Raw genomic sequence first — 26,051 nt, forward strand, 5'->3', positions numbered from 1 at the left:
AGAAGAACATTGTTTTATTTTTCTGTTTTTTTTTTGTTGTTTTAAGTTATTTCCCTATCCACATTTGTTTGCAGAGCACTTGCCATGCTCTTAATTACGTTTTGCTGCCATTTGCAGCACTCTAGCCCTTTCCTTTGGTGTTTTAGAGCCATTTTAGTGCCTTAAAGTTCGGGTCCCCATTGACTTCAATGGGGTTCGGTGTCCGGGAAAAGTTCGGTAAAAGTCCGGGACACGGACCCGGACTTTTTTTTAAAGTTCGGCCGAACCCGTCGAACACGGACATCTAGGTGTTCGCTCAACCCTAGTGACGTTACATCTCTTATTAGCTGCAAAGCTCTCAATTACAAGAAGATGGAAATCTCAGGAGGTACCATCCCTCTCTGATACTCTAGTATTACTTAATCAGCAGTGTGAGATGGAAAAAAATGATGTCTACTATAGGATCGATGAAGAAAATATTTGGAATTAGTTGGAACCCATGGTTAAATAACTTAAGATGTACAGTGGCAATGGATTAGATAGGGCATGTGTATCGAGGTAGAGGATGTTCACCATTGAAGATAATGGGCATACATACACATATGGAAACCCCTTACTTAGCGATTAAACCGAGTTGGAAGAGAGCTTCCCTGTTCCCCCCTTTCTTCCCTTGCTCCCCCCCCTTTTTTTTATCTTTGACATGATGTTATGACCGATAATATTACTGCTACATTTTTTGTTATATTTTTCTTTTTCTCCTTGTACATGTTTGATATTGTTTTGTGGAAAAATTACAATAAAGAGATATTGAAAACAAAAAAACAAAGAACAGCAGCTTTTATCTGAGGAATCTTACAAAGCTATTTTGTAAGAGAATACTCAAAGTTCATGGAGCTAGTGGTAAAAGGACTGTACAGTATATCCCAGCAATTTATTGTAATTTTTACTTTCAAAACAGAACGCAAGCAGCTATTCTGGTTTATAAAATCATATTTTTACCAAGTACATGAACATATAAAGAGTAATCTGTGCAGTCCCAGCTCCAACCCATTCAGTGAGCAAACAAGAAAAGAGCAATTGGGCCTATATAGTAAGGCAATTTAAGGAATATACCTGTCATGCATGAAACATGAAATAAGTAGCATTCCAACTCTGAAAGACACACTTGAATGAGCGAAACCTTTCCGGTTTTCCCTTTAATGTAAACAGGAGGCCATTCAATGTCAAACCCAATCACTGCTCCTTCTGAAAGTTTTTCTCTAAAAAAAAAAAAAAAAAAAAAGAAGAAGAAAAGAAACATGAAAATTAAAAGGAAAAAAAATGAAAACATAGTAAAATAATTTGATTATACTTTCTCTAAAAATTTGGAGTGGAAAATGGAAATTCAAGGTATAGGAAGCAGATTTGAAAGAGGCGTTTTGAGAAATGCTTGGGTGGGTCCTAAAATGGACACTGTATTACACAGATGCAAGAAGCAGGACAAGATCCGAGCTCTCTGCAGCATTTACTTTTCATAAGCTATCGTGTGTGTGTGTGTAAGGTTATAACACACAGACAAAAGAATCTGATTTAAAGTAGAACTCTAGAGCCCTGCATTGTACAGGAGTACACCAAAGGACAGCCGACAAACATGGAGTGTCAGGGAGAGGGAAATGTTGAGGAGTGAGAGATTAGGTAAGTAAAACGGCTTGTACCCAGGGCATACACAAGCATTTATTCCGTTCAGACCAGGGGAGGCCCACTGCAAGTACATTTTTTGTTTTCCATGGCGAAGGATGTTTGCGGCTGGCAGCACCAGAAATGACAAAATCCACTTTTGACATCAGGCTTTACAAAAAAATCTGCAATTTCTGGCTGGGACTGTGATCCGGAGGGTCCCGCAGTCGCTTCCAGGAGGTCTGCAGGTGAATTTTTATCCTAGTTCTCCATTGTTCAAATAAAAAAGTGTGTGTGTAATGTCCCTTTAAGATCGCGAAAACGGCGGTCCCACCGCTATTACTGCGGATTCATAATCCCAAATATTTATGTAATAATAGCAAAGCAGAAAAGGAAAAAACCCAGGAGGGAAACCCAGGAATGTTACCAGACCAGACCACAGAGAAGCATCTAGCCTGATCAGTGTAAAAACAAAACTAACACTGTCTGCACAGGAAGAGGAAGAAGCTCTGCCTCTGTCATACGCCATGCTACATGCCTGTTCATCCCACGGACCTCAAGAAAATGGCGGCTCATAGATTCTCAATGGGGGAAGCATAGAAAATGGCTGCACATGCAAACCAATGGGAACACAGCGATCATGAGCCACGGTAAAATGGTGGCCCCCCACGGCTCGCCATGTGGTCTCCAGGACCCCCCAAATGGGTCCCAGAACAATAGGCATCTAAAGGTTTCTAGCCAGGTACCCACCCAGGGCAATCCACCCCCCTAAAATAAGCACCATAATGGCCGCATTATTACCCCCCCCCCAATTAAAACCTGCTAGAGGTATGGGAATGCCAAGGGGTACACCAGATTAGTCCTCCAGGGTGCCAGGGAACCGAGGGAGCCCCTAAGGTCTGACCATTCCAGGGGGGAGCCCACGGCAGCCCCATGACCGCCAAGGGTGTTTGGGGGGACAATTTTACTCCCCATACCACAGTACCAGGTGGGCGCCACTCCGAAACAAATCACCTCTCACCCCGGATAGGGGTGCTGTCAGCCAAGGGGAAACTGCGACTCAGGGCGTTCCAGGTCGCATGCATCCCAGTGTGACGGTCCACTCGCAGCCTCGTCCCCATCCATCGGGGCACTGTCGTGGCGAGGCCTAGTTCTGGACTATAACCTGCTCATGCTCGCAGGCCAGGCTGGGAGACCTTAAGGATCTAGATTATCCAGTGCGAAACCTCAGCCAGCTGTTGCTTGCAGTTCCTCTAGGTCTTGGTCCTCAGGAACTAACTAGTGAAAATAAAAAAAAATCACAAACTAACAAACTTTATTATAATAGCCAAGACCGAAGTCCCAGCAGGAAAAAAAAATTAGGGCTTAAACAGCCATACAGTTAAATATAGCAACTGTAAGATGGCAATGTCCATTGCCAATTTTTCCATCATGGTAAAAAAAAAAAAAACTTTTACGGTTAAGGGTAAAACCTACACCATCAAAGAATTCCATATTGCTCTAGCGAACATGATGTATACTGCCTGACATGCCCTTGTGGCGTGTTTTATGTAGGCAGAACCATTCGCACCTTATGTAAGCGATTCAATGAACATCGAAAAAGGGAGTGATAAACAGTGTTCCCAGACATTTTTTAGAGAAACATCAAAAATCCACAGAGGGCCTCCAAGTCTGGGTCATTGAGGCCATCCCTGGGAGTCTCCCTGCCTTATCCCACAGAACCATCATCATTATTAGTTTTATTACCATTGATTTATATTTTTATCTAGGATTTTCTTTTTATCCTTTTTTTCTTTATCCTTTTTATATGCATTTCTACAATTCTTTATTCTTTCCCAAATGCCTTCACAATACTATTGTATTTTTTTAAATATATTTTCATGTATTCTTAGACACATTGTATTTTCATTTAGCCGTGTTGAGCTTTCTGTTTGTTATGATGTTTTTTCTGCAACCAATGGCCGTTGTACTCCCACGGCAGCAGCACATCAAATTATGCCCATATTTAATCTGCTCTCCTCCAGTGAGCAGTAGGCCAGTAGAAGGAGCTGTAAACTCGGAGCGCGTAGCCTCCACCTCCTTGTTTGTTTACCCGTGATTCAGACTTCTGCACCGGTGATGTAATTTCCGCTTACATGTACCACAATGGTTAGCGTGGAGGTACTCTGCTGGACATCCAGACCACCACCTCCTCTTGGCGTTTGGGCACTGTGAAGCCCACAGAACCACCACAAGCATTGGGACCTCACACATTATGAAGGACTTGAATTGCTTTCACTTCCTGTAAGTGTTAATAATCTTGAACAATAAATGATTGCAGTCTAATACGCCTCCCCCCTTCTTTGCTTTCTACATGTCTTACAGAGCCTATGGACACACTCTGAGGATGGCTGCCTCGCTCTAAGTGTACATTTCCATCTGTCTGGACAGCAAACTTTTATCATACCCAATTTAAACAGTCTGTTTGGCCAGAGACATTTGACCTTTGGAGCACCAGATTCTCACAGCTTTTTTTTTTTCAAATCGGTGCGATGCTGACTTTGTGGCGCCACAGATTTTAAAAAGTAGTTCCTGCAATACTTTTGGCGACTTTGGGAGCGATTTTAATAGACGTGTCTTTTGAGTCGCCCCCAGAAGTTGGACTGAAATGAAGCTTTGAAATCGTGTGAGTTCAGATAAACTCGCACGATTTCAAAGCCAAGTTTAGTCCCGCTTCACACTGAAGTGATGCGGGAACCCTGCTAATCTACTGCGGGTTCCCGCATCGCATTCGCATCGCACATCAGTTCACACTGCCATATGCGAATCGCTGTCAATTCAAAGTTAACGACACCCCCAGATCAGTTCACATATCGCAGTGCGATCTGACATTCGTACATGAATCGGATCGCATTGGTGTGAACCACCATGCGATTCGATTCCGCTGCAGACCCAAAAAAGGGTCCTGTGCGTGTTCAGTCCGAATCAGATGCAAATTCAGCCATACAATCTGTATGGCTGAATTCGCATTGCACAGACATCGGATGCAGTGCGCTCCGAATCACAGGCGATGTCGGACATCGCATATATGTGAACCGAGCCTAATTGTGAACGAGGGCTAAGGAAAAACATAGATCAGGATTGCCTACACCTGGATAGAAAACATGGGAATGTGAAGTTCTGTCCAGGACAGGAAATTCCCTGTGCACCATCAAGTCCTAGCTCTTGTGCAACAGTGGGAATTACAAAAGGGCCGTTGTACATACCAGTGCACAGTCACTGAGGCATAGAATAGAGAAATGCCCGTAATATTCCCAAGATAGACAATAAAAAGAATGTATCCCAGCTTAACTATAGAACCAAAAAAACTGTTTAACTAGCCATATGTAACATGATATCAAGACACAATATCATACAATAGGGTCAGATGAACTGATCCCAATAACTTAGCAAGGAATCCCCTGATACACTGTGTGACTTGTGGTAACTTGAACACAGACAGGATGTCGAAGCAGACTGTAGGTCCATCACAAAAAGAATACCAATACAGCACAGTGGCTATGTTTTTAGCACTTCCACCTAGCAGCATTAGAGTCATTAGTTTGAACCCCAACCACAGAGCTACCTGAACACACTCCAAAGACATTCTGACACATAGGCTCCTGTCTAAATTGGCCAAAGTATGTGTGTGTATGTATGAACGCGAGTTAGGGACCTTAGATTGTAAGCCCCTTGAGGGCAGGGACACATGTGAATGTAAAAATATATATCTAGATGTAAAGCTCTGCATAAATTGACGGCAGTATACAAGTACCTGTAATGAATAAATATAAATAAAACTGAAAAAAACCTGTGCTTGTGGGCCAACCAAAGATACTTTGAGGATTTAACATATTTAGCACTATTGGCTGACTGGAGAGAAGTCCAGGATTTAACACACCTGGCATGAATCTACCAGCAGCAACGGACAGTAAAAAATTCTTCCAAACAGAAAAGCTGAAGAAAACATATCCACTCTCCTGAGGACACTAATCAAAAATAATTCCTCCATATAAAAAGTACAAAAATACTTGTACTGTATATGGATTCTAATTTGGAGATTGAGGTAAGGCTACAGAAGAGTACCGACATCTTATGTAATGGTAGCTGCTTTGCATGTGTCATAATAGTCACATCACCGTCATAAGCTGTGTTTTCTGGATGGGAAAGAAAACAAATGGCGCAGACACAAGTGCTAGTATCAATCACAGTTGCAGCTCTGATGTTGGTGGGGGAGAGGGGACAAAATAGAGCAGAAACTATACGAGGCACAACTAAAATCCCAGATATTTTGCTGATGAAATTAAAAATAAAATGGTACACTACAGAAGCAAAGAGCTAATAATACAAAAAAAATATGGCTTAAAAAGATTTAAATAATTAAAATGCCTAGCCAGGTCTGTTTTGTTATTTTGTTGATATGTTGCAACTCCAAACTGGCAGAATAACGGAATTTTTGTAAAATCTTACCTGTTAAATTCCTTTCTCTGAGTCCTCCGACAGTCGCCGCCTCTTCATATTCGTCACTAATGGGGTTATTGACCTTTGCTCCGTAGGAGTGCTAGGCAACAGAATATATTAATATCAAAGCTTTTAGCATATCCCACCCCCAGGGGGTGGTTCCCTCAGTCAATACCTCCTTACTTCCTGCATACCAACTCAGTTTCAGTAGAATAGCAGTAGAGTATACAAACAAACCCCAAAAGAGGGGCAGGGGCGGCGACTGTCGGAGGACTCAGAGAAAGGAATTTTACAGGTAAGATTTTACAAAAATTCCGTTTTCTCTTACGTCCTCCGACAGTCGCCGCCTCTTCATATTCGTCACTAATGGGGACGTCCCAAAGCAGTGTAGACATGAGGGGTGGGAAAAAAGCAGCCGCGCCTAAAGCAATGCAATACCCACATCAGAGAAAGGAACCTTACCAAAGTAAGAGAACCAACTGGGCAACAGGAAAAAACGTGCTCAACAGGAGCAACAACCCAGGAAAAAACAAGTAACCTAGGGGTAAAAACACCCCAACAGCCAAGGGCCCATAAGGGACCCTAAGGCACCGCCGCACTAAGGACTTTACGGCCAAAAGAAGCATCTGCCGATGCCTGAACATCAACTTTGTAAAATTTGGAGAAGGTGTGAACGGACGACCAAGTCGCCGCCTTACACACCTGGGCCACAGAAGCCCGATGATGACAGGCCCAAGACGTACTCAGAGATCTGGTAAAGTGCGCCTTCACAGGCACGGGAGGAACCTTCCCCCTCAAAGCATAGGCCTGCTCAATGGTCTGTCTGATCCATTTGGCGATGGTAGAAGCCGACGCCGCCATGCCCTTCCAAGGTCCCTCTGGAAGGACAAATAGAGAATCCGTCTTGCGAAAGGATTTTGTCGACGACAGGTAAACCCTGATCGCCCTAACAACATCCAAGGAATGTAAAGCCACCTCCTTCGGATGCTTAGGCTTCGTGCAAAGCGAAGGCAAGACAATGTCCTCATTGAGGTGAAAATCAGAAATTCTTTTCGGAAGAAAAGATGGGTTAGGTCGCAAGACCACCTTATCCAAGTGAATCACCAAATACGGAGACTTACAGGACAAGGCCGCCAGCTCCGACACCCTGCGAGCCGAAGTAATCGCTACTAAGAAGGCAACCTTCTTGGACAACAAAGACAACGAGATCTCCCTGATATTTTCAAAAGGAGCATGTTGCAACACAGACAGAACAAGGTTCAAATCCCATGGAGGCAAAGGCTCCCTCCTAGGAGGGACCAAATGTCGCACCCCTTGGACAAAGGTGCTAACCAAAGAGTTAGACGCCACAGGACGTTGAAAAAGAACGGCCAGCGCAGAAATCTGACCCTTAAATCGTGGCCAACGCCAAACGCTGGTCCACGCCCGTTTGAAGGAAAGCCAACACTCTCGATACCAAGTACGAGCGAGGGGAATACCCCCTGGACTCACACCAGGCAAAATACGACTTCCAAGTACGGTAGTAAATCTTCCCTGAAGAGGTCTTCCTGGCCTTGATCAAAGTGGGAATGACCTCAGGGGATAGACCCCTATCCTTCAGGACCTGGCTTTCAACAGCCAGGCCGTTAAAGCCAGCGACTGTAAAGCAGGATGGAATATCGGTCCTTGAGACAGGAGATCTTCTCGAAGTGGCAGACGCCACGGAGCGTTGACCGCCAGATTCACGAGGTCTGCGTACCAAGACCGGCGAGGCCAGTCCGGTGCCACCAGAATCACCGTTTTCGGTTCCGAGGCCAACCTGCGAAGGAACCTGGACAGCAGCTGAATCGGTGGAAAGGCATACATCAGGCGATACTGATGCCAGGACGTCACTAACGCGTCCGAGGCGGCTGCCCGAGGATCGCGCGTCCTTGCCACGAACCTTTCCACCTTGTGATTTAGACGAGACGCGAACAGGTCCACATCTGGGGACCCTCACTTCGCGCACAACATCTGGAAGACATCCGGGTGAAGGGACCATTCCCCCTGGTCCAGGGTCTGGCGGCTCAGATAATCCGCCTGCCAGTTCTCCACCCCCGGAATGTGAACTGCAGAAATCGCCGGGACGTGCGTCTCGGCCCAAGACAGAATGTCGGCTACTTCCCTAGCCGCCCGGGCACTCCTGGTGCCCCCTTGGTGGTTGATGTAGGCCACCGGTGTGGCATTGTCCGTCTGCACCCGAACTGGACGGCCCTGAAGCCTGTCCGTCCAACGCAGAAGACAGAGATTTATCGCTCGCAATTCCAGAATGTTGATCGGAAGGGAGGATTCCTCCTCCGACCAAGTACCCTGGGCGGACAAAACGCCCAGAACACCACCCCAGCCCGACAGGCTGGCATCCGTGGTGATCACCGTCCATGACAAGGGACGAAAAGACTTGCCCCCCGACACCGCCGGGGACTGGAGCCACCACAAAAGACCCCTTCGGGTGTGTCGGCTCAACGAAATCCGCAGATCCAGAGATTGCGGACGCCCGTCCCACACGGCCAGAACCTCCGCCTGAAGCTCCCGTGTGTGAAACTGGGTGAAGGGAATCGCCTCGAAAGCCGAAACCATCAATCCCAGACACCTCATACACGTCCGGAGGGATGAGCACTGATTGTCCCTGAGGGACCTGACTTCGCACTGAAGTGTCCGAAGCTTGTCTTCCGGCAGGAAGACCTTCGCCTGAACAGAGTCCAGAATCATCCCCAGGTAGGGAAGACGAACCGACGGACACAACGTCGATTTTGGAAAATTTATCGTCCAGCCGAATTCCTGCAGAGTCTGCATCGTGATGGACAGGTCGTTCACCAGAACCTGACTGGTCGCGGACCGAATCAGGATATCGTCCAGATACCCCAAGACAGAGATGCCCTGGGCTCTCAGTAAGGCCAGAACCGGCGCGAGCACCTTGGTGCAAACCCGCGGAGCCGAAGCGAGACCGAAGGGTAACGCCACGAATTGATAATGATCCTCCGCAATGGCAAAACGAAGGTACCTCTGGTGACCCTCGAAAATGGGGATGTGAAGGTACGCATCCTTCAAGTCGATGGAGGCCATGAATTCCCCCGGAACCAGGGCAGCCACCACCGAGCGCAGGGATTCCATGCGAAACTTGCAAACCCGCACAAAGCGGTTCAGAGCTTTTAAGTCCAGAATCGGACGTACTTTGCCCTCCTTTCTGGGCACAGTGAACAGATTGGAATAGAACCCCCGAAATTTGTCCCGATGAGGCACTGGAACCACCACTCCCTGGGCCCGTAGGTCCCGCACCGCCAGGTGCAGATCCTGCAAGCGCTCCGGAGTCAGCTGAAGGTTTGAGGGGAAAAATCTGCCCGCCGGCCGAGAGAGAAACTCGATCTTGTATCCAGATCGAACGATTTCCTGAACCCACCTGTCCCGAATGCGGTCCAGCCAGGGTTGAAGAAAACCGAGCAAACGTCCCCCCACCCCAGAAACGGGTGAGGGCGCCCCTTCAGGCCGCATTGTTATGGGCAGCGGATCCGGACTGGCCGGACTTCTGCTTACCAGCCCACGCTTTTTTCTGGGATGTGAAATGTGAATGCAGCGCTGCTTTGAAAATATAAATAATTATTCTTAAATATGGGTGATATTCTTCAAAAAATCATAAAATCATAAGATCATAAAATCACACAAATCATAAAATCATAAACTTCCTAAAATCAAATGATTTAACACGTTGTGCTTTGAATAAATGTCCATTAGTGCATCCTTCCTAGGTACTGTGACCTTTCCCAATATTCATAAAGTGCTTGAGTGCTCGAACTGTGCTGTAAGCGGGGTTTCCCCCTTAAGATGTCTACTTACCACCAAGTAGATATAAGCAGGCATGAAAAAATAGGCTTTACACTCAGCTTCTCCAATTAATCAATCAAGAAGGGATATTGCTGGAAGATCAAGATTCATCACCCGTGTCCTCAGAAAAAGAAGCTTTTCATAGTGAAGTTCGTTTAAACAACACATTTATTAGGTGTACAACGGGGTTTATACTCACAAACATCACAATTTAGCATGCAAAAATGAAAAGAGCGGCTCGGCGGTGTGTTGCTCCCGCAGCATACGATCCTCCGGCCGGGGATCACGTGGTACTCGCTCTACCTATCGCTAGACGCGATTCGCTGTGACACACAGCTTCATCTGTAGCTCTGGGAGCCTTGGCCTTTGAAGGGCTTGCCTTTATAGTGCGACCGAAAGGCACGAAAGGACCCCTGAGGGGGCCTAAACGAAGCATTCTTCTTACCACGAACAAACTTAGCCTTGTGAGATTGGGGCAAGAGAGTGCTCTTACCCCCAGAAATACCCTTTATCAGAGTATCCAAAGATTCGCCAAAAAGGCGGGATCCCGCGTAGGGCAAATTTGCCAGAGTCTTGCGAGAAGATTGGTCAACCGACCAACATTTCAACCATATCAGGCGACGGTTCAAGACCGCCACACTAGAAAGACGTGCAGCCAAAGGGACTAAATCCAAGTCCGCATCACACAAATACATGACACCCTGATGAATCTGATCCACCATAGCCAAAGTTGTCGGCGGGGCAGAGTCAGCCACCAGCGTGCGCTTGAGCACCTGCGTCCAATCCGCAATAGCCTGGGCTGCCATTATGGAAGCAAAAATAGGCTTCAGCATAGATCCAGCCACCGTATAAGCATGACGGGCCAGAGATTCCAATCTCCTGTCCGTCGGGTCCCGGAACACCGGGGTATCCTCAGCAGGGATCGCAGTAGATTTATTCAAAATCACCACCGCGTGATCCACCTGAGGCGGCACACACCAACGCTCATCAGTAGCTGGTGTAAAGGGATAACGCAGCTTGAACCTACTCGGCACAGCGAAAGGCTTCTTTAAATTGCGCCATTGCTCATCAACCGCGCGCTGAAATTCCGTAGAGCAAGGAAAAACCTGCGATGTTTTGCGTTTTCTCTGCGTCCCATAAGAGGACATCAAAGCAGGAGGACATGGTTCATCCTGCAAATGCAGTGTTTGCTTGATAGAAGCAACCAACTCATCCATGAGTGCAAGCTCTTCAGACGAGCCAGGGGGAGAATTATCAACCCCTTCCACCTCAGCCTCCCCGTCAGACCCCACAAGGTCTAGGGATGAGTGAGACCCTGAGAAGGGCACTCCAGCCATAGCAGCCCCATCGCCCTCTGAATCAGAGGAAATAGACACCCTGGGCCGTTTTGTGGATCGATCAGCCACCAGCATCTGCACCTGAGCAGCTAAGTTTCCCACAATAGTGGCCAGATCAGCCCCCTCGGGGGAAGCAGCAGCCCCTTGGCCCCCCACCAAGGTGGGAGGAAACTTGCAATCCTGAGAATCCATGCCCCAGCAAATTAATTAATAAAGGGTACTGCCCCTTTAAGATCGCGGCGAGCGCTGCCCACCGCACCCACTGACCCCCACAGGGATAAGAAACTGGGCAAGGAATACAGGAAAAAAAGGAGATATATAACCTGGAGAGCACACACAGGCTGCTGCACCGATCGCTGTCCCAGAGGAAAAGGAAGTGATGCAAGACTGACCGCCCCTATGAAGCCTCTGTAAGGCTACACAAACATGGCCGCACGGCTGAGGACAAAACCCTGGGCAAAGAGAACATGGCGCTGACATGTGGGATCGATCGCCGCCCAAAATGGCGGCGTTTGGCGCCAAAAACGTGTGCAGTACCTCACAGGACCTGCCACCATAATTTTTGCCCCAGAAAAATGGCGGATCGCCGCAGCGATCGCCGCACAGCATGTCTAAAATCCTACTGCTTCATATGACACCCAGCAGAGCGGTAGAGCCCCCCCCCCCTCACAGCCCACACACACAAGCAGCAAGTGCACACAGGAGCTGACAGGGAGCACAGCAGCCACACAGACATGCAGGGTCACACAGTCCCAGACTGACACCCAAAAAAGACAGGTCCCCACATAGAGATACACTTACCAGTCCGGATGGCGTGGGGAGCCTGCTCCAGCGACCAAACAGCAGTACTGAGGACAGGGAGTGTCGCAAGCATGACTCAGTGGAGTTGCGGTGCGAAACCGTAATGGCGTCCAGTGAGGTAGCCACCTCACCGATAGCATCCCTGCAGCGAACAGGGATGGGTCGTTCAATGTGCCAGGGCAAAACCTAAGCTGAACGCTCGATGGCAGGCTGGGAAGCCCCTGGCCCTGGGATCCAGGGCGGCCAGACTGAGACCCAGCTCCGCACGATCATCTTCATCAGAAGAACTAACTAATGCTGAAAATAAACAGCTAAGTAAAAGAAAGAGAATAAACTTCAAATAAAATCAAAAAAAGAGAAAAGTGGCTGAGACCAGGAGCCCCAGCACAGGAACAGCCTGCACTCCTGAGCTAGGCATATGAAACTGAATTGGTATGCAGGAAGTAAGGAGGTATTGACTGAGGGGACCACCCCCTGGGGGTGGGATATGCTAAAAGCTTTGATATTAATATATTCTGTTGCCTAGCACTCCTACGGAGCAAAGGTCAATAACCCCATTAGTGACGAATATGAAGAGGCGGCGACTGTCAGAGGACGTAAGAGAAAAATATTCTTTGAAAAGCCAAAGTACACCCTGGGGTATATGTAACATTGGTTGAAAACTTGTGTAACATACAATAGAGTAGTCCGATTCTTAAAATGTCTATCAGCATGCATAAAAAGTTGCATATACTGTATACACCTCGCCTTAGATTGCCTACACATTATACACATCAGCTCCATTATCTGCATTTTTTTTCTAAAAGAACTGTTTCAACAAATTGATTTTTTTCCCCATGTGAGATTTTAAAACATTTCAGTAGAATGTAAAAGAAACCAAGACCAGGTAGATTTCTCCCCAATGATTATGGTGGTGAGACATCTGCACATTTAAGGCTACGTTCACATCTTGGCGTTGCTATTACAGGCGTTTTTATGGGCGTTTTTTCAGGCGTTTTTTGTGTAATCTGTAATCTGCCCAAAAAGAAGCTCATGTACTTTTTTGAGCGTTGGGCGTTTTTCTCACAGCTTTAAAACGCTCAGATGTGAACAGGGGCCATTGAAATGAATAGGATTTGTCTTGTTGGGCATTTTGAGAGCTGATCCTAGAGCAGAAGAACGCCCCAAAATGCCTACATGTGAACGGAGCCTTAAGGTGATACTACATTGCTGCCAGAAATCACTGTATACAGTAAAACCATGGATTGCGTGCATATTTCGTTCAGGACACATGCTTGTAATCCAAAGCACTCTTATATCAAAGTGAATTTCCCCATAGGAAATAATGGAAACTCAGGTGATTCGTTCCACAACCATTTATTCATAAGTCCTTCGTTTTATTTATAGTCCATATAAAAATATTATAGCAATGTGATAAGTTGTGTGACCATACAATTTCCATCCACAAATGACAACCTCCACAAGTGATGAATCCTCGGCATTGTGTAAAAAGTAGTGATCGACCTATATTATTTTTTTATTGCCGATACCGATATTTTGGTCATCGCATATCGGTATCGGCTGATATTGGCCGATATTTTCGTACATAAAAGAAACGTGTTTTTTTTTTTTTTTAACAGGTACTCTTGTGGAGGGATCTGGCTGTTTTGAATGCTGTCATTTTTTTCAATTTGGTGAAGAGCACCCACAAGTGATGTCATGACATCAATTCCGGGTTTTTACATGGAGACCCGATCAGAGCCGAATGCGGCTTTGATCGGGTCTTCTCTTCGGCGGCCGTGCAGGCTGGCTGCCCGGGTCTCCTGGTGGAGACCCGTCCCCTCCCACTCCTTGTAATGACAGCCGAGCAGCTTCTCAGCCGCATTGGTTGTCATTACAAGACAGCTGACCGTAGGCTATGTACGCCGGTACCGGGGTGATGCCTCTAGCTACAGGCATCACTCTGGTACAAATATCCGAAATATCGGCAATATCAGTAACCTCAGGGGCCGATTCTGATATAGCGGGGAAAGTGCAGATCGGCCCCCAATTAATCGGCTTTGGTGATAATCGGTCGATCCGTAGTAAAAAGGCTATGTGATCCTGTATGCAAAGATCTTCCCCTCCTGCACATTCACTCTGAAAAAGTCCAGATAAGCACAGTAAGTGTAGTTCTGCTGCACATGCTCAGTTTGGTCTCTATTGCTGGAGAGAACACTTCCTGGTTTTAGCTGAGCTTTACAGGTCACATGGAATTAACATCACACATTTGGGCATGTATACAGATCCTAAATGACAGCCCAGTCCCTCCCTCCTCCTCCATGCCCAGTAACTAAAAAAGAACACAGTAGGTGGGATGTCACATCTTGATTCATGGATGCTCCGCCTCCAATAAGAGCATAAGGACACAGGCTGTAGTGGATTTCAAGAGGCATTTATTTCATAAAGGGGATCACAGCATTGTACTGTACATGTTTCTGCAGTGTTCTATTTTGACTTCTCAACAGCATCAGTTACAGGCTTCAGACGTGCAATTTGAGGTCATAGAGATTTCTAAACTTTTAAAAATACATTTCCCAATTTCTAAATTCATAAATAATACAGATCATGCCAAAAATGTGTTACGTTTTCTTTTTTTTTTCATATTTGTGATCCTTTTCTCTTTCTGTGCCTTTCCTTTTTTTCTCTCTCTCTCTCTCCCTCCTGTCATTCTCATCCCACCTGGCAACTAACACCCCACCCCCTGTCATCTTCATCTTCATCATACCTGGCATCCCACTGATACCTTGCCAACAACCCACCCCCTACCGTCCTCATCACACCTGGCACCCCGCTGATACCTTGCTAACACCCCACCCCCTGTCATCTTCATCACACCTGGCAACCCACTGAAACCTTGCTAACACCCCACCCCCTGCCATCCTCATTCCCACCTTCATCACACCTTGCACCTCACTGCAAACTTGCCAACACCCCACCCATCATCCTCATTACACCTGGTAACTAACTGATACCTTATTAAACACCCCACCCCGTCATCCTCATCACACCTTGCAACCCACTGATACCTTACTAACACCCCACTCGTCATCATCCTCATCTTCATCACATCTGGCAACCCACTGATACCTCACTATCACCCGACCCCCTGCCATCCTCATCACACCTGGAAACACACTGCAACCTTGCTAACATTCCACTCCGTCATCCTCATCACACCTGGCAACCCACTGATACCTTACTCACAACCCCACCATCCGTAATCCTCATCAAACCTGGCAACCCACTGATCCCTTACTAACTCCACACCCTCTGTTATCCTCATCACAGCTGGCAACCCATGGATACCTTGCTAACACCCTGCCCCCTGTCATCCTCATCACACCTGGCAACCCACTGATACCTTACTAACACCCGACCCCCTGTTATCCTCATCCTACCTGGCACCCCACTGCAACCTTGCTAACACCTCACCCGCTGTCATCCTCAGCTTCATCACACCTGGCAACCACCCATAACCCACTGGCAGCTTCCAAACACCTGCATTGAGAAAGCAGCTTATTCCAGTGTTGTGAGGACAAGGGTCTCTTCACCGCAAATGTGTGGTGGCGGGCAATGTGGTCTGTGGACGGGGGCATATTGAAGTTTGGATGACTATGCTAACAGTAAAGATGCCACCCTAGGTGAATGATTAAGTGTTACTAAACCCACAACAGTAAAATCAGTCTGTATATGCAGTAAAGCATGCTTGTTATAACCCTTAGTGTGGATTCTAAGGGGTTAATCCTCTGCATTGTGTAAAAAGACTGTTCGATCCTGTCTTCTCTGATCAGCTCTTTCTTCCACTGACTCTAAAAAATAACCGAATATTTACAGTCTATGGAGTCAGGTGTGTAAAGCTAGAGAATTTTCTTTTTCTTGGAAGGGTACATATGATCAGCTGAGGCTCAATCAGCACTGTTCAGACAGAGAATCGAGGGTCTTGAAGCCTGATAGGACAATCGTGGGAGAAATGAACTCCTCCTACAATCTACCAGCACTCAAGTAGTCAACATAGACCATCCTCCGCACCACCGGCTCTAACCTCTGTCAGTCTACAATCATGACCGGAAAGACTACCATGCAGTAGAGCAATCTCGTTGAGCGCAGTGGGAAAGGGATGTCGCCGTTGGCGGTGCGGCAGATGGTCTAGCTGGACAGCTTTACCCCAGATGCCTGCATACTTAAACGTGCCTGTTTTAATAATCAACCATGTGAGTTGCTAAATGTTGTACCTTCATTAGGTGTAACCATATTGCTACACTTAGAGAGACCGCTTCTCTTTTTCCCTCAGTTGTGACATGACGCTACTTGTATATCAAGTCAAAATGTATTTTAAAAAATGTTGCTGGTCTTGCAAAACATTCTCAAACCAAGGTTTTACTTTAATCTCCTCTCCAACAGGGCTGAAAAGTCCTTGTTGCTGCTCACATGGGAAACCCTACAAAGATCAATCCACACTATCATTTACAATGCATCAATATATCCAGGAAAAAACACTGCAAGTAAAATAACATTACAGTTATTGCGCACAATAACTCAAATTTTTGTTCTATTTTCCCAAAAAAATAAAGAGATTAGCTACTGCTATAAGCAACAGCTGCACTTTCAGAGATCAGCCATAACATATCCCTAGGGACTAAACCTTATTTTATTAACCTAAAAGCAATAGTTTTACCCAGGAAGTAGGAGTGACAATTTATATCAAAAACATGGACACTAATTGAACTTGCATTACTAAAACAGAAGTAAGCTAACCATAATAAGCACTGTATTGTATGCTTACCTGATACACTCTGACAAGTAAGAGCAATCATTGGACTCATAACTATAGTAAGCAGAACCACCAAATTCCAGGAATGGCAGGCTATCCTCCAAAATGTTCTTCTTCCACACAAATTTCTAAGCAACAACAAAAAACAGCATCAATGCACAGAACCAGTATTAATATTTACATCAAATTTCGATTTTGTTTTAGTCATAGTCTAAAACATAATTTTAGTTTTTGTTGTATTTTAGTCTCCTGAATGGTTTTAGTTTTAGTCGTATTTTAGTCTCCCGAATGGTTAAATTGTTTGCATTATTTAGGTGTTTCTCTAGAACTTCCAAACTCATTATAAACTGCTGGGGTAAAGATCTGATAACATGTTATTTATGGGATTAGGTTTGAACATGCAGTACAGACACAGATGTAGCCGTTGTGATATACAAGGCCTTTATTTAAAAAAATAAAATAAAAAAAAAAAAACACAAGATTCATAAACAAACAAAAACATTGCTTGTTGACAAACAGAAGTGCAACTTTAAAATATACAAAAAAAAAAAAAATGTAAATTGCCAATGAACGTATTACCTGAATATATTACCAAAATTAAATATAAAAAAAGAATAAATAAATAATAAAAAAAAGCAGCTTAGTAGATGCCCCCTACTTATTCTCATGTGGTAGTGCAGTGTTATTTTGGACATCCATTTTCGATTTAGTTTTAGTAATAGTCTTGACTAAAAATGCCATTTTAGTCATCTGAATTGTTTTAATTTTAGTCGTATTTTAGTAGACTAAAATAGTGTTAATTTAGTCGACAAAATATTTTGTTGATGAAGTTAACACTGCTATACTGCCTTTAATGTAGCTGCTGGGTAAAAAGTAGGGCTAAAACAACTAATCAGCATAATCGATTATAAAAATAGTCAACTATTTTCATAATCAATTAGTTGGCCTGCATACAGAATGCAATATTTTTTAAACATCAGAAAATACAGTGCAGCACATACACAGCTCAGTACACTGTTGATACAGAATCTCACAAAAGTGAGTACACCCCTCACATTTTTGTAAATATTTTAATATATATATCTTTTCATGTGACAACACTGAAGAAATGACACTTTGCTACATTGTACAGTAGTGAGTGTACAGCTTGTATAACAGTGTAAATTTGCTGTCCTCTCAAAATAACTCAACACACAGCCATTAATGTCTAAACTGCTGGCAACAAAAGTGAGTACACCCCAAAGTAAATAAATCCAAATTGGGCCCAATTAGCCATTTTCCCTCCCCGGTGTCATGTGACTCGTTAGTGTTACAAGGTCTCCGGTATGAATGGGGAGCAGGTGTGTTAAATTTGGTGTTCTTGCTCTCACACTCTCATACTGGTCATGGGAAGTTCAACATGGCACCTCATGGCAAAGAACTCTTTGAGGATCTGAAAAAAAGCATTGTTGCTCTACATAAAGATGGCCTAGGCTATAAGAAGATTGTCAAGACCCTGAAAATGAGCTGCAGCACGGTGGCCAAGACCATACAGCAGTTTAACAGGACAGGTTCCACTCAGAACAGGCCTCGCCATGGTCGACCAAAGAAGTTGAGTGCACGTGCTCTGCATCATATCCAGAGGCTGTCTTTGGGAAATAGACGTATGAGTATTGTCAGCATAGCAGAGGTTGAAGGGGTGGGGGGGTCAGCCTGTAAGTGCTCAGACCATACGTTGCACACTGCATCAAATTGGTCTGCATAGTTGTTGTGCCAGAAGGAAGCCTCTTCTAAAGATGATGCTCAAGAAAGCCCGCAAAAAGTTTGCTGAAGACAAGCAGACTAAGGACATGGATTACTGAAACCATGTCCTGTGGTTTGATGAGACCAAGAAAAACCCATTTGGTTCAGATGGTGTCAAGCGTGTGTGGTGGCAACCAGGTGAGGAGTACAAAGACAAATGTGTCTTGCCTACAGTCAAGCATGGTGGGAGTGTCATGGTCTGGGGCTGCATGAGTGCTGAAGCGGAGCATGATCCCCTGTCTTCAGAGACTCGGCCGCAGGGCAGTATTCCAACATGATACACACCCAAACACACCTCCACCATGACCACTGCCTTGCTAAAGAAGCTGAGGGTAAAGGTGATGAACTGGCCAAGCGTCTCCAGACCTAAACCCTATTGAACATCTGTGGGGCATCCTCAAATGGAAGGTGGAGGAGCGCAAGGTCTCTAACATCCACCAGCTCCATGATGTCGTCATGGAGGAGTGGAAGAGGACCCCAGTGGCAACCTGTGAAGCTCTGGTGAACTCCATGCCCAAGACTGTTAAGACAGTGTTGGAAAATAATGATGGCCACACAAAATATTGACACTTTGGACGATTTAAAGAGGTTGTAAACTCGTTTGAGTTTTTTTTTTTTTTTTTACACCCTGCAAAAGAAAGACATAATGAGCTAGTATGCATCGCATATTAGCTCATTATGCAATACTTACCTCAGAACGAGCCCCCGCCGTGCCGCTCACTCACCTCTATGACGGGCGACATGTCTAGTCGCCCGTCTTCCGGGATCGCGGCATCCGGCCATCTGATTGGCCGGAGCCGCGGTGACGACACTCCCGCGCACACGCGCGGGAGCCGACAGTCACGGCACGGGGCTCTGAAGGAACGGCACGATCGGCCGTTCCTTCAGAGCGCATGCGCCAGTGACGTCACTGGCGACATGTAAGGTAAATATCTCCTAAACGGTACATGTTTAGGAGATATTTACAGTACCTATAGGTAAGCCTTATCATAGGCTTGCCTATAGGTACAAGTTGTAGAGGAGGGTTTACTTCCTCTTTAAATTGGGGTGTACTCAATTTTGATGCCAGCAGTTTAGACATTAATGGCTGTGTGTGGAGTTATTTTGAGCGGACAGCAAAATTGCACTGTCATACATGCTGTACGCTCACTACTTTACATTGTAGCAAAGTGTAATTTCTTCAGTGTTGTCACATAAAAAGATATAAAAATATTTACAAAAATGTGTGGGGTGCACTCACTTTTGTGAGATACTGTACATGTCAAAATACACCGTGCAGCACACATACAGCTCAGTACACTGTCCATAAACGGCAGTAAGTGTCTGAGAGCTTGTGAATGTGTGAGGAGCAATGCCTCATGGTACATGTAGTCCTGGAAGTGAGTGATCTAAAGGCAGAAGTTTTTTTTACCTTGCTATAGGGGCACTCTATACCAGTGTTTCTCAAGGTTTTTTCAGTCAAGGCACCCTTTAAAATTATGAACAATGTTGAGGCACCCTCTAAAATTATGGACAGTCTTGACGCGCCCCATTCTAAAATGTAAAACTATTTTCATAGTTTTACATAATGCAGGACACCCAGCGTAAGAGGTGATATATTCTTCCAAACCAAATACACTTTTGCAGACTGGCACTGACTAGTATTCCAAGGTTTCTCTTCTCCTTCAGTTTTTCTCCATCACTTAGCTAAGGAGACCCCCAAAGCTGATGGAGAGAGGCAAGGGAGGGTCAAACAAAGATGATATACAGGCAACAAATATCCTCCTTATCAACTGATGATGTCATTGGTTGCTAGGCGGTTGGCAGCTAGAAGGTTTAATGTTGTACAATAAAAACCTGTGGCTTGTGTAATTAAAAGGCAGGTTTCATCCACCCACTGGCTTGTATACAATTTTGGGTACATTTTTTGACATATTGTGCCAAGGCACCCCTGAAATAAATTCAAGGCACCCTGGTTGAAAAAGGCTGCTCTATACTATACTTTGGGGGCTTGCTATAGGGGCACTCTGAGGGCAGGAGGAGCCAGAAGTGCCAGTGAGGGACCCCAGAAGAGGGGGGAATCAGAGCCGCTCTGTACAAAACCAGTACACAGACCAGTACATATAGCTTCGTGTCTGACTCCCAGTTAAAATAACCTGTACAGGGTATATCCTGCTTATGGGTTCAAATTTGTTATATATATATATATATATATATATATATATATACATACATACATACTGGTAACTGTTTCACATAATAAATGAACCCCTTACACTAGTGATTATCTGCTTTTTTTGTGCTATGAAGGACTAATTTGTGTTTTTTTAACCCCATCATGACAAGTAAAACAAAAAAAAAAAAAAGCATGCTGCTACTACTAAACCTACACGTATCAATTTTCAGACGAGAATATTCTTTGTACATTTGAAAATTTCTCTTGCTTTTAACATTCAATTTTAAAATGAATGTAATTGCTGAACAGAAACCACATACACTGTCTGAAAATTCCTTTGACCTAAAAGTTTTCTATTCTGCTCCCTTTAATTTTCCCATTACTGTGGTTGCAAACGAACACCGATTTGACCCCACTAATGATTAGAAAAGTTAACTAATGTTTTTAAAATGAAAATTTTCAAAAGGAAAAATAGTTTGTGTATGGCCAGCATAAGTGACAGCAGGCACAGGTTGTATCAAGCTACCTACCTATGACAAGGGAGTCTGTCATGCATAAAATATTATATTACAGTCCTGTCCAAAAATCGTAGGTCTTTTTACATTTTTTTCCTTTAAATAAGAATTTTGATCTCGGAGTCTGATGATTTGTACCAGATTCAGCCTCTAATAGTGTGTATATATATATATATATATATATATATATAAAATATATATATATATATATATATATATATATATATATATATATATATATATATACACACACACACATACATACACACACTGTATATAGTAACATTACAATTTGCAAATATAAGTTCAATGGATACACACATTGGATAGTTTACAACCTAAGGGGTTAAATTCCGAATTAGACCTACATCTCTTTATTTGAGTGATTTAAAGGGTCTGGATGTATTTGGAGTAATATATATGTACTTTTTCTTTTATACTTTATATTTTATGTATTTTTTGTGTTTTATATTTTCATAATATTAGGGAGATATGTGGATGCCTTTGATGAAAGTGATTGAATTGATGTGATACACTAGATCGTATGTTCCTTTCCTGTGGTATAATTAACACAACTGAGTTATATAAATGGATTAATGTGACAGGTGGTTCCTATTAACACATGGTATTAAAGAGATGAATGGAGATTTTTTGACCAGATATGTTCTGTCCTGAAGAAGGGTGCTATCGGACAAGCCCGAAACCGTAATTATGGACATTATCTGACAGACTTTTGTAATATGTCCACTTGATTGGATTTGTCCAATACAACTTTTATTTATATATTCTGTAGATCTCTCCTGTTATTCTCAGAGTGGATTAGATATTTTGTTCTCTAACCATATAGCTGGTTATTTTATTTACCACTGCATAGAGATATTTAAGAATAAATTGCCTTTTTTTTTTTTTTTAAACTTTACAAAATTATACACCAAGCTTTTTTTGAGGTTTTTATCTGATTAATCGAAACAATAATCAGCCAAATCGATTATGAAAATAATCATTCGTTGCAGCCCTAGTAAACAGTCAGAGGTTATACAATAAAATGTCACCTGAGCAAGTGCTCTTTCACACAGCCGCTCCGTTTTTTTCATCCGCTGCGGCACTTTTTTTTTTTTTTCTACGGACACGGATGACACTTGTGTCATCCGGTCCGTATGTTCGCATATCATCCCATCCGTTTGCGGATGATATACGGACATAATGTATGTCTATGGGGATTGCGGATGTCAGCGGATGACACCGCTGACATCCGATTTTGCATCCGTTCCATTTTTTAAACTGAAGAAAAATAGGGTTCTGTTCCGTTCCAAAAAACGGAACAGAACTGAAAGGACACAAATCGAATGTCAGCGGATGGTCATCCGCTGACATCCGCAATCCTATTGACATGCATTATGTCCGTATATCACCCGCAAACGGATGGGGTGATATACGGACATACGGAACGGCCGTGTGAAAGAGCCCCAAGGGCTGAGTCTGCTGGTGCTGCTGATATACCAGATGGCGGTACTAACAGTAACAGTCTCAGGGTTTTTGGATGTCTACACAAGGAAGGCTTTATCAGGAAAATAATAAAGTAAATGCAATGCAATCTCCTAAGGCTGCTGCTGAAAAAAATGTCCTGGCAAGAGGTTCACATTAACAAATTCCTCTCCTGGGATTCATGTTTACTGTACACTTCATCAGAACATATGTTACATTTTTAGGCTGTGGTGAAAGGTTCCCTGCACACAGCATCATCTATCTTAAAAATGAGAAAGATGCTTTGATAATAGTGGCTTAATAATTATTCCTGTCTATGGACCATTAGGTGACGTGGGCTTATGGGGTAGTACAGAAATCAAGAAGGGACTAACGTTTCACACAGTGGATTGTGGTACAAGAATATCAGTCACTTTCTGATAAGTTACTGGTACTTGCCTATTTGAAAACATTTTGTGACTAAAAATGCCTCTAAAAAAGAATTGTAAATAAATCCCCACTTGCCTTTTTCACTTTACTAGGGCCACTTGCATCCTTGTCAGACATCCAGCTGGGAAGCTTTCTTTGTTCTCCGGTCATTTTCATATAAACACAAAGTAAATGCAAACCTGCAAAAATAATGTTTATAAAACATAAAAGTGGTATTAAATCGAAAACCAAAAATGCATTATATTGCAGCTTACCGATCATTAAAACGGTAGTAAACCGAAAAAAAAAAAAATAACCCCAAAAAAATTCTTCCTCCTGCATCGCATACTAGCACATTATTAAAGACTTACCCTAAAAATGAAGCCCTCCAGCAGTGTGCTGACACTGTTGGCAGGGCTTCCATCTTCACCTGGTCATCCTTCTGGGTTCCTGGGCTCTGGCCATTTGAATAGCAGAGTGGTGATGACATCACTCCTGCGGCACAGCTCTCTCAATGGATGATATGCCACCCATTGAGAGGGCAGTGCACATGCACCGTGACATCACCAGCTGCTACTAAAGTAAATATCTCCTGTGTACATTTAGGAGATATTTACTGTCCCGGCAGGTAGCCCTTATAATAGGCTTATCTGTAGGTATAAATCAATGAAAGGCCTTTATCACCGCTTTAACCCCTTTGCACCGACTGTACGCAAAAATGCGGCCCCATTGGACCAGACTTTTTTCCCATGGAGCCGCATATTTGCGTATCGTCCTTTGCAGCTCGCTTCCAGCACAGAGACCAAGGTCTCACCGAGAGCTCCGGGCCCATTCCAGGTCCCGATTGCTGTGATAGCCTCTGCTTGGCAATCGCAGTCATCAGTTACTGTAAAACCCACCCCCATGCTTTCGGTCTCTGTGAATGGACAAGATAGATACATTGTATCTTTCTCTGTCCTTGCAAAGATAGAAAGAAAAAAGAAAAAACCTAGATCAAGGATAAATCTAGGTCAGACCCAGGGTTAGTGTTTGGATCATGTTCAGGGTCAAAGGCCAGGGTCTGTATTTTTTGGACAGGATTTTGTTTTTTTTTTTAAATAAGTATCAGTAGGATAAAAAAAAAAAAAAAAAAGCGCACTATTGTATCTGGGCTGTACTACATGTTTCAAACAACATACATACATATATGTGTTATCACTGCGATCGTCAGGTGCAGGAGAATTTATTTTGGGTTGTCCTTTGGTGATGGGTAACAAATATTTGTAATTTTTACATTGCGCCTTTTTGCAATATGGTGTAAGCGGAGACGGAGCTGTCATCCGCCGGCTCAGCGGGGGTTGGATCGATCCTGAGCAACACGGATCTGCTTACGGAGGCTGCATTATCTCTCTCTCTCTCTCTGTCTCTCTCAATTCGGATATAATTCTGATATAAACTCATGGACCATTGTCTGTGTGGCGGGGGGCACCTTTTAGAATGTTCAGCAGAGTCTGCTGAACAATTCTGATATAAACTCATGGATCATGAGCTTATGACACAAGGGGGAAGGAGATCTGTATGCTCTACAGACCTGGCAGTAAAAGGGTTAAAAAAAAAAAAAGTAATTTACTTTCTGAGCCAAATCCTCCTGCAAGCAGAACTAAACTTTTTTTCAACATTACCTATTTTTAATCGTTATGCTGCTATCATTAGCAAATAGACAGGAAGGTATATTATATTTACTTGTTTTAACACTTTTTTCTTTTTTTGCCTGGTTTCTGGCCTAGGCCAAAATGATGTAACACATTCCAGGAGTCTTCATGGACATTTCTTTTACCTGCCTGCATGCGCTCAGGGCAGATGGATTCCAGAAAGTAAATGCTACTTGAATCATCTACCCTTCCTTAAGATGGCCGAAGCTAGAAATGCGGCGGGGGTGTGTTTCAAAGCATTTTCTCAACAAAATAAAGCATGGAGACATGGTTGGCCGGGAGAGCTTGTTTTAAATGTAGAACCCTCCTAAGTAGGTGCTAGTGAGAGGAGTATAGTTTTTGGCTCTGTCTGCTTATAAGAGGAGCAGTTGGCAAATTTTATATTACTTTCTGCCTACCAGAGACCAGGATCTGTGAGTTAGGTCTGCTCATGGTGCTCAGAGTGTGATTCATCTGGTCTGGGGAGTGTTTCACATTGAATAATAAAAAAAATAATAAAAACTAAGGTGACCAGCGCTATGGAATATGCAGTGAGTGTAGGTTGAAAGATCACGGTGTAAGCTGCCAACAACCAAACCCAAAAGGGTTAAAGAATGAAATGTGTGCAAGCGGGGTTGTGAACGGCGCTACCGTGTTAAAAGCATAAATACATTTGGTGAGTAAATGTCACTTTGTTATTTGCAATTTTAAAAGGCACAGAGTATGTACTCTCACTAAAACTGGTTTTTGAAAAACCATGAGTCACATGTGCACTTTATAAGTTATACCTTATTAAAAAACAGCACATTCAGCACTTTTAATTTTATATATATATATTTTGTATATATTCCTTATGATTTTTATACCACTATTTATGACATTTACTCACCAAATGTATTTATGCTTTTAACACGGTAGCGCCGTTCACAACCCCGCTTGCACACATTTCAGTGTTTCACATTGGTCCAATAGGGAGGCATATTGAACAGTGGAGGAATTCTGACCAATGGGTACACAGGCTTTGATACAGCCCTGGTGATTGGCATAGACTGGCTGTCTCAGTGCATTGTGGGGTGTGGTAAAAAAGCCAGGAGCACATGTGTGACAGGGTCTGTGGCTGGTGAGCAGAGTCCTGGAGGGAGGGTGGCGGCTGCC

General features: G+C 44.0%; 1 protein-coding gene across 1 annotated transcript in view; it reads right to left on the reverse strand.

The window, feature by feature from the left end:
* WRN (WRN RecQ like helicase) overlaps positions 1-23,418 on the reverse strand; it is a 248,339-nt gene extending 224,921 nt beyond the window's left edge. The window contains exons 1-3 of the mRNA XM_082247844.1: positions 23,323-23,418; positions 16,894-17,009; positions 1,093-1,238 (exon numbers count right to left, since the gene is read on the reverse strand). Of these exons, the coding sequence (XP_082103970.1) occupies positions 1,093-1,238; positions 16,894-17,009; positions 23,323-23,403 (343 nt within the window). The 5' untranslated portion in view covers positions 23,404-23,418. The remainder of the gene's footprint in view (positions 1-1,092; positions 1,239-16,893; positions 17,010-23,322) is intronic.
* Between the last annotated feature and the right edge of the window lie 2,633 nt (positions 23,419-26,051).

The sequence above is a fragment of the Pelophylax lessonae genome, assembly GCF_965119305.1.
Source record: "Pelophylax lessonae genome assembly, chromosome: 1".
In the NCBI taxonomy this organism is placed as follows: Eukaryota; Metazoa; Chordata; class Amphibia; order Anura; family Ranidae; genus Pelophylax; species Pelophylax lessonae.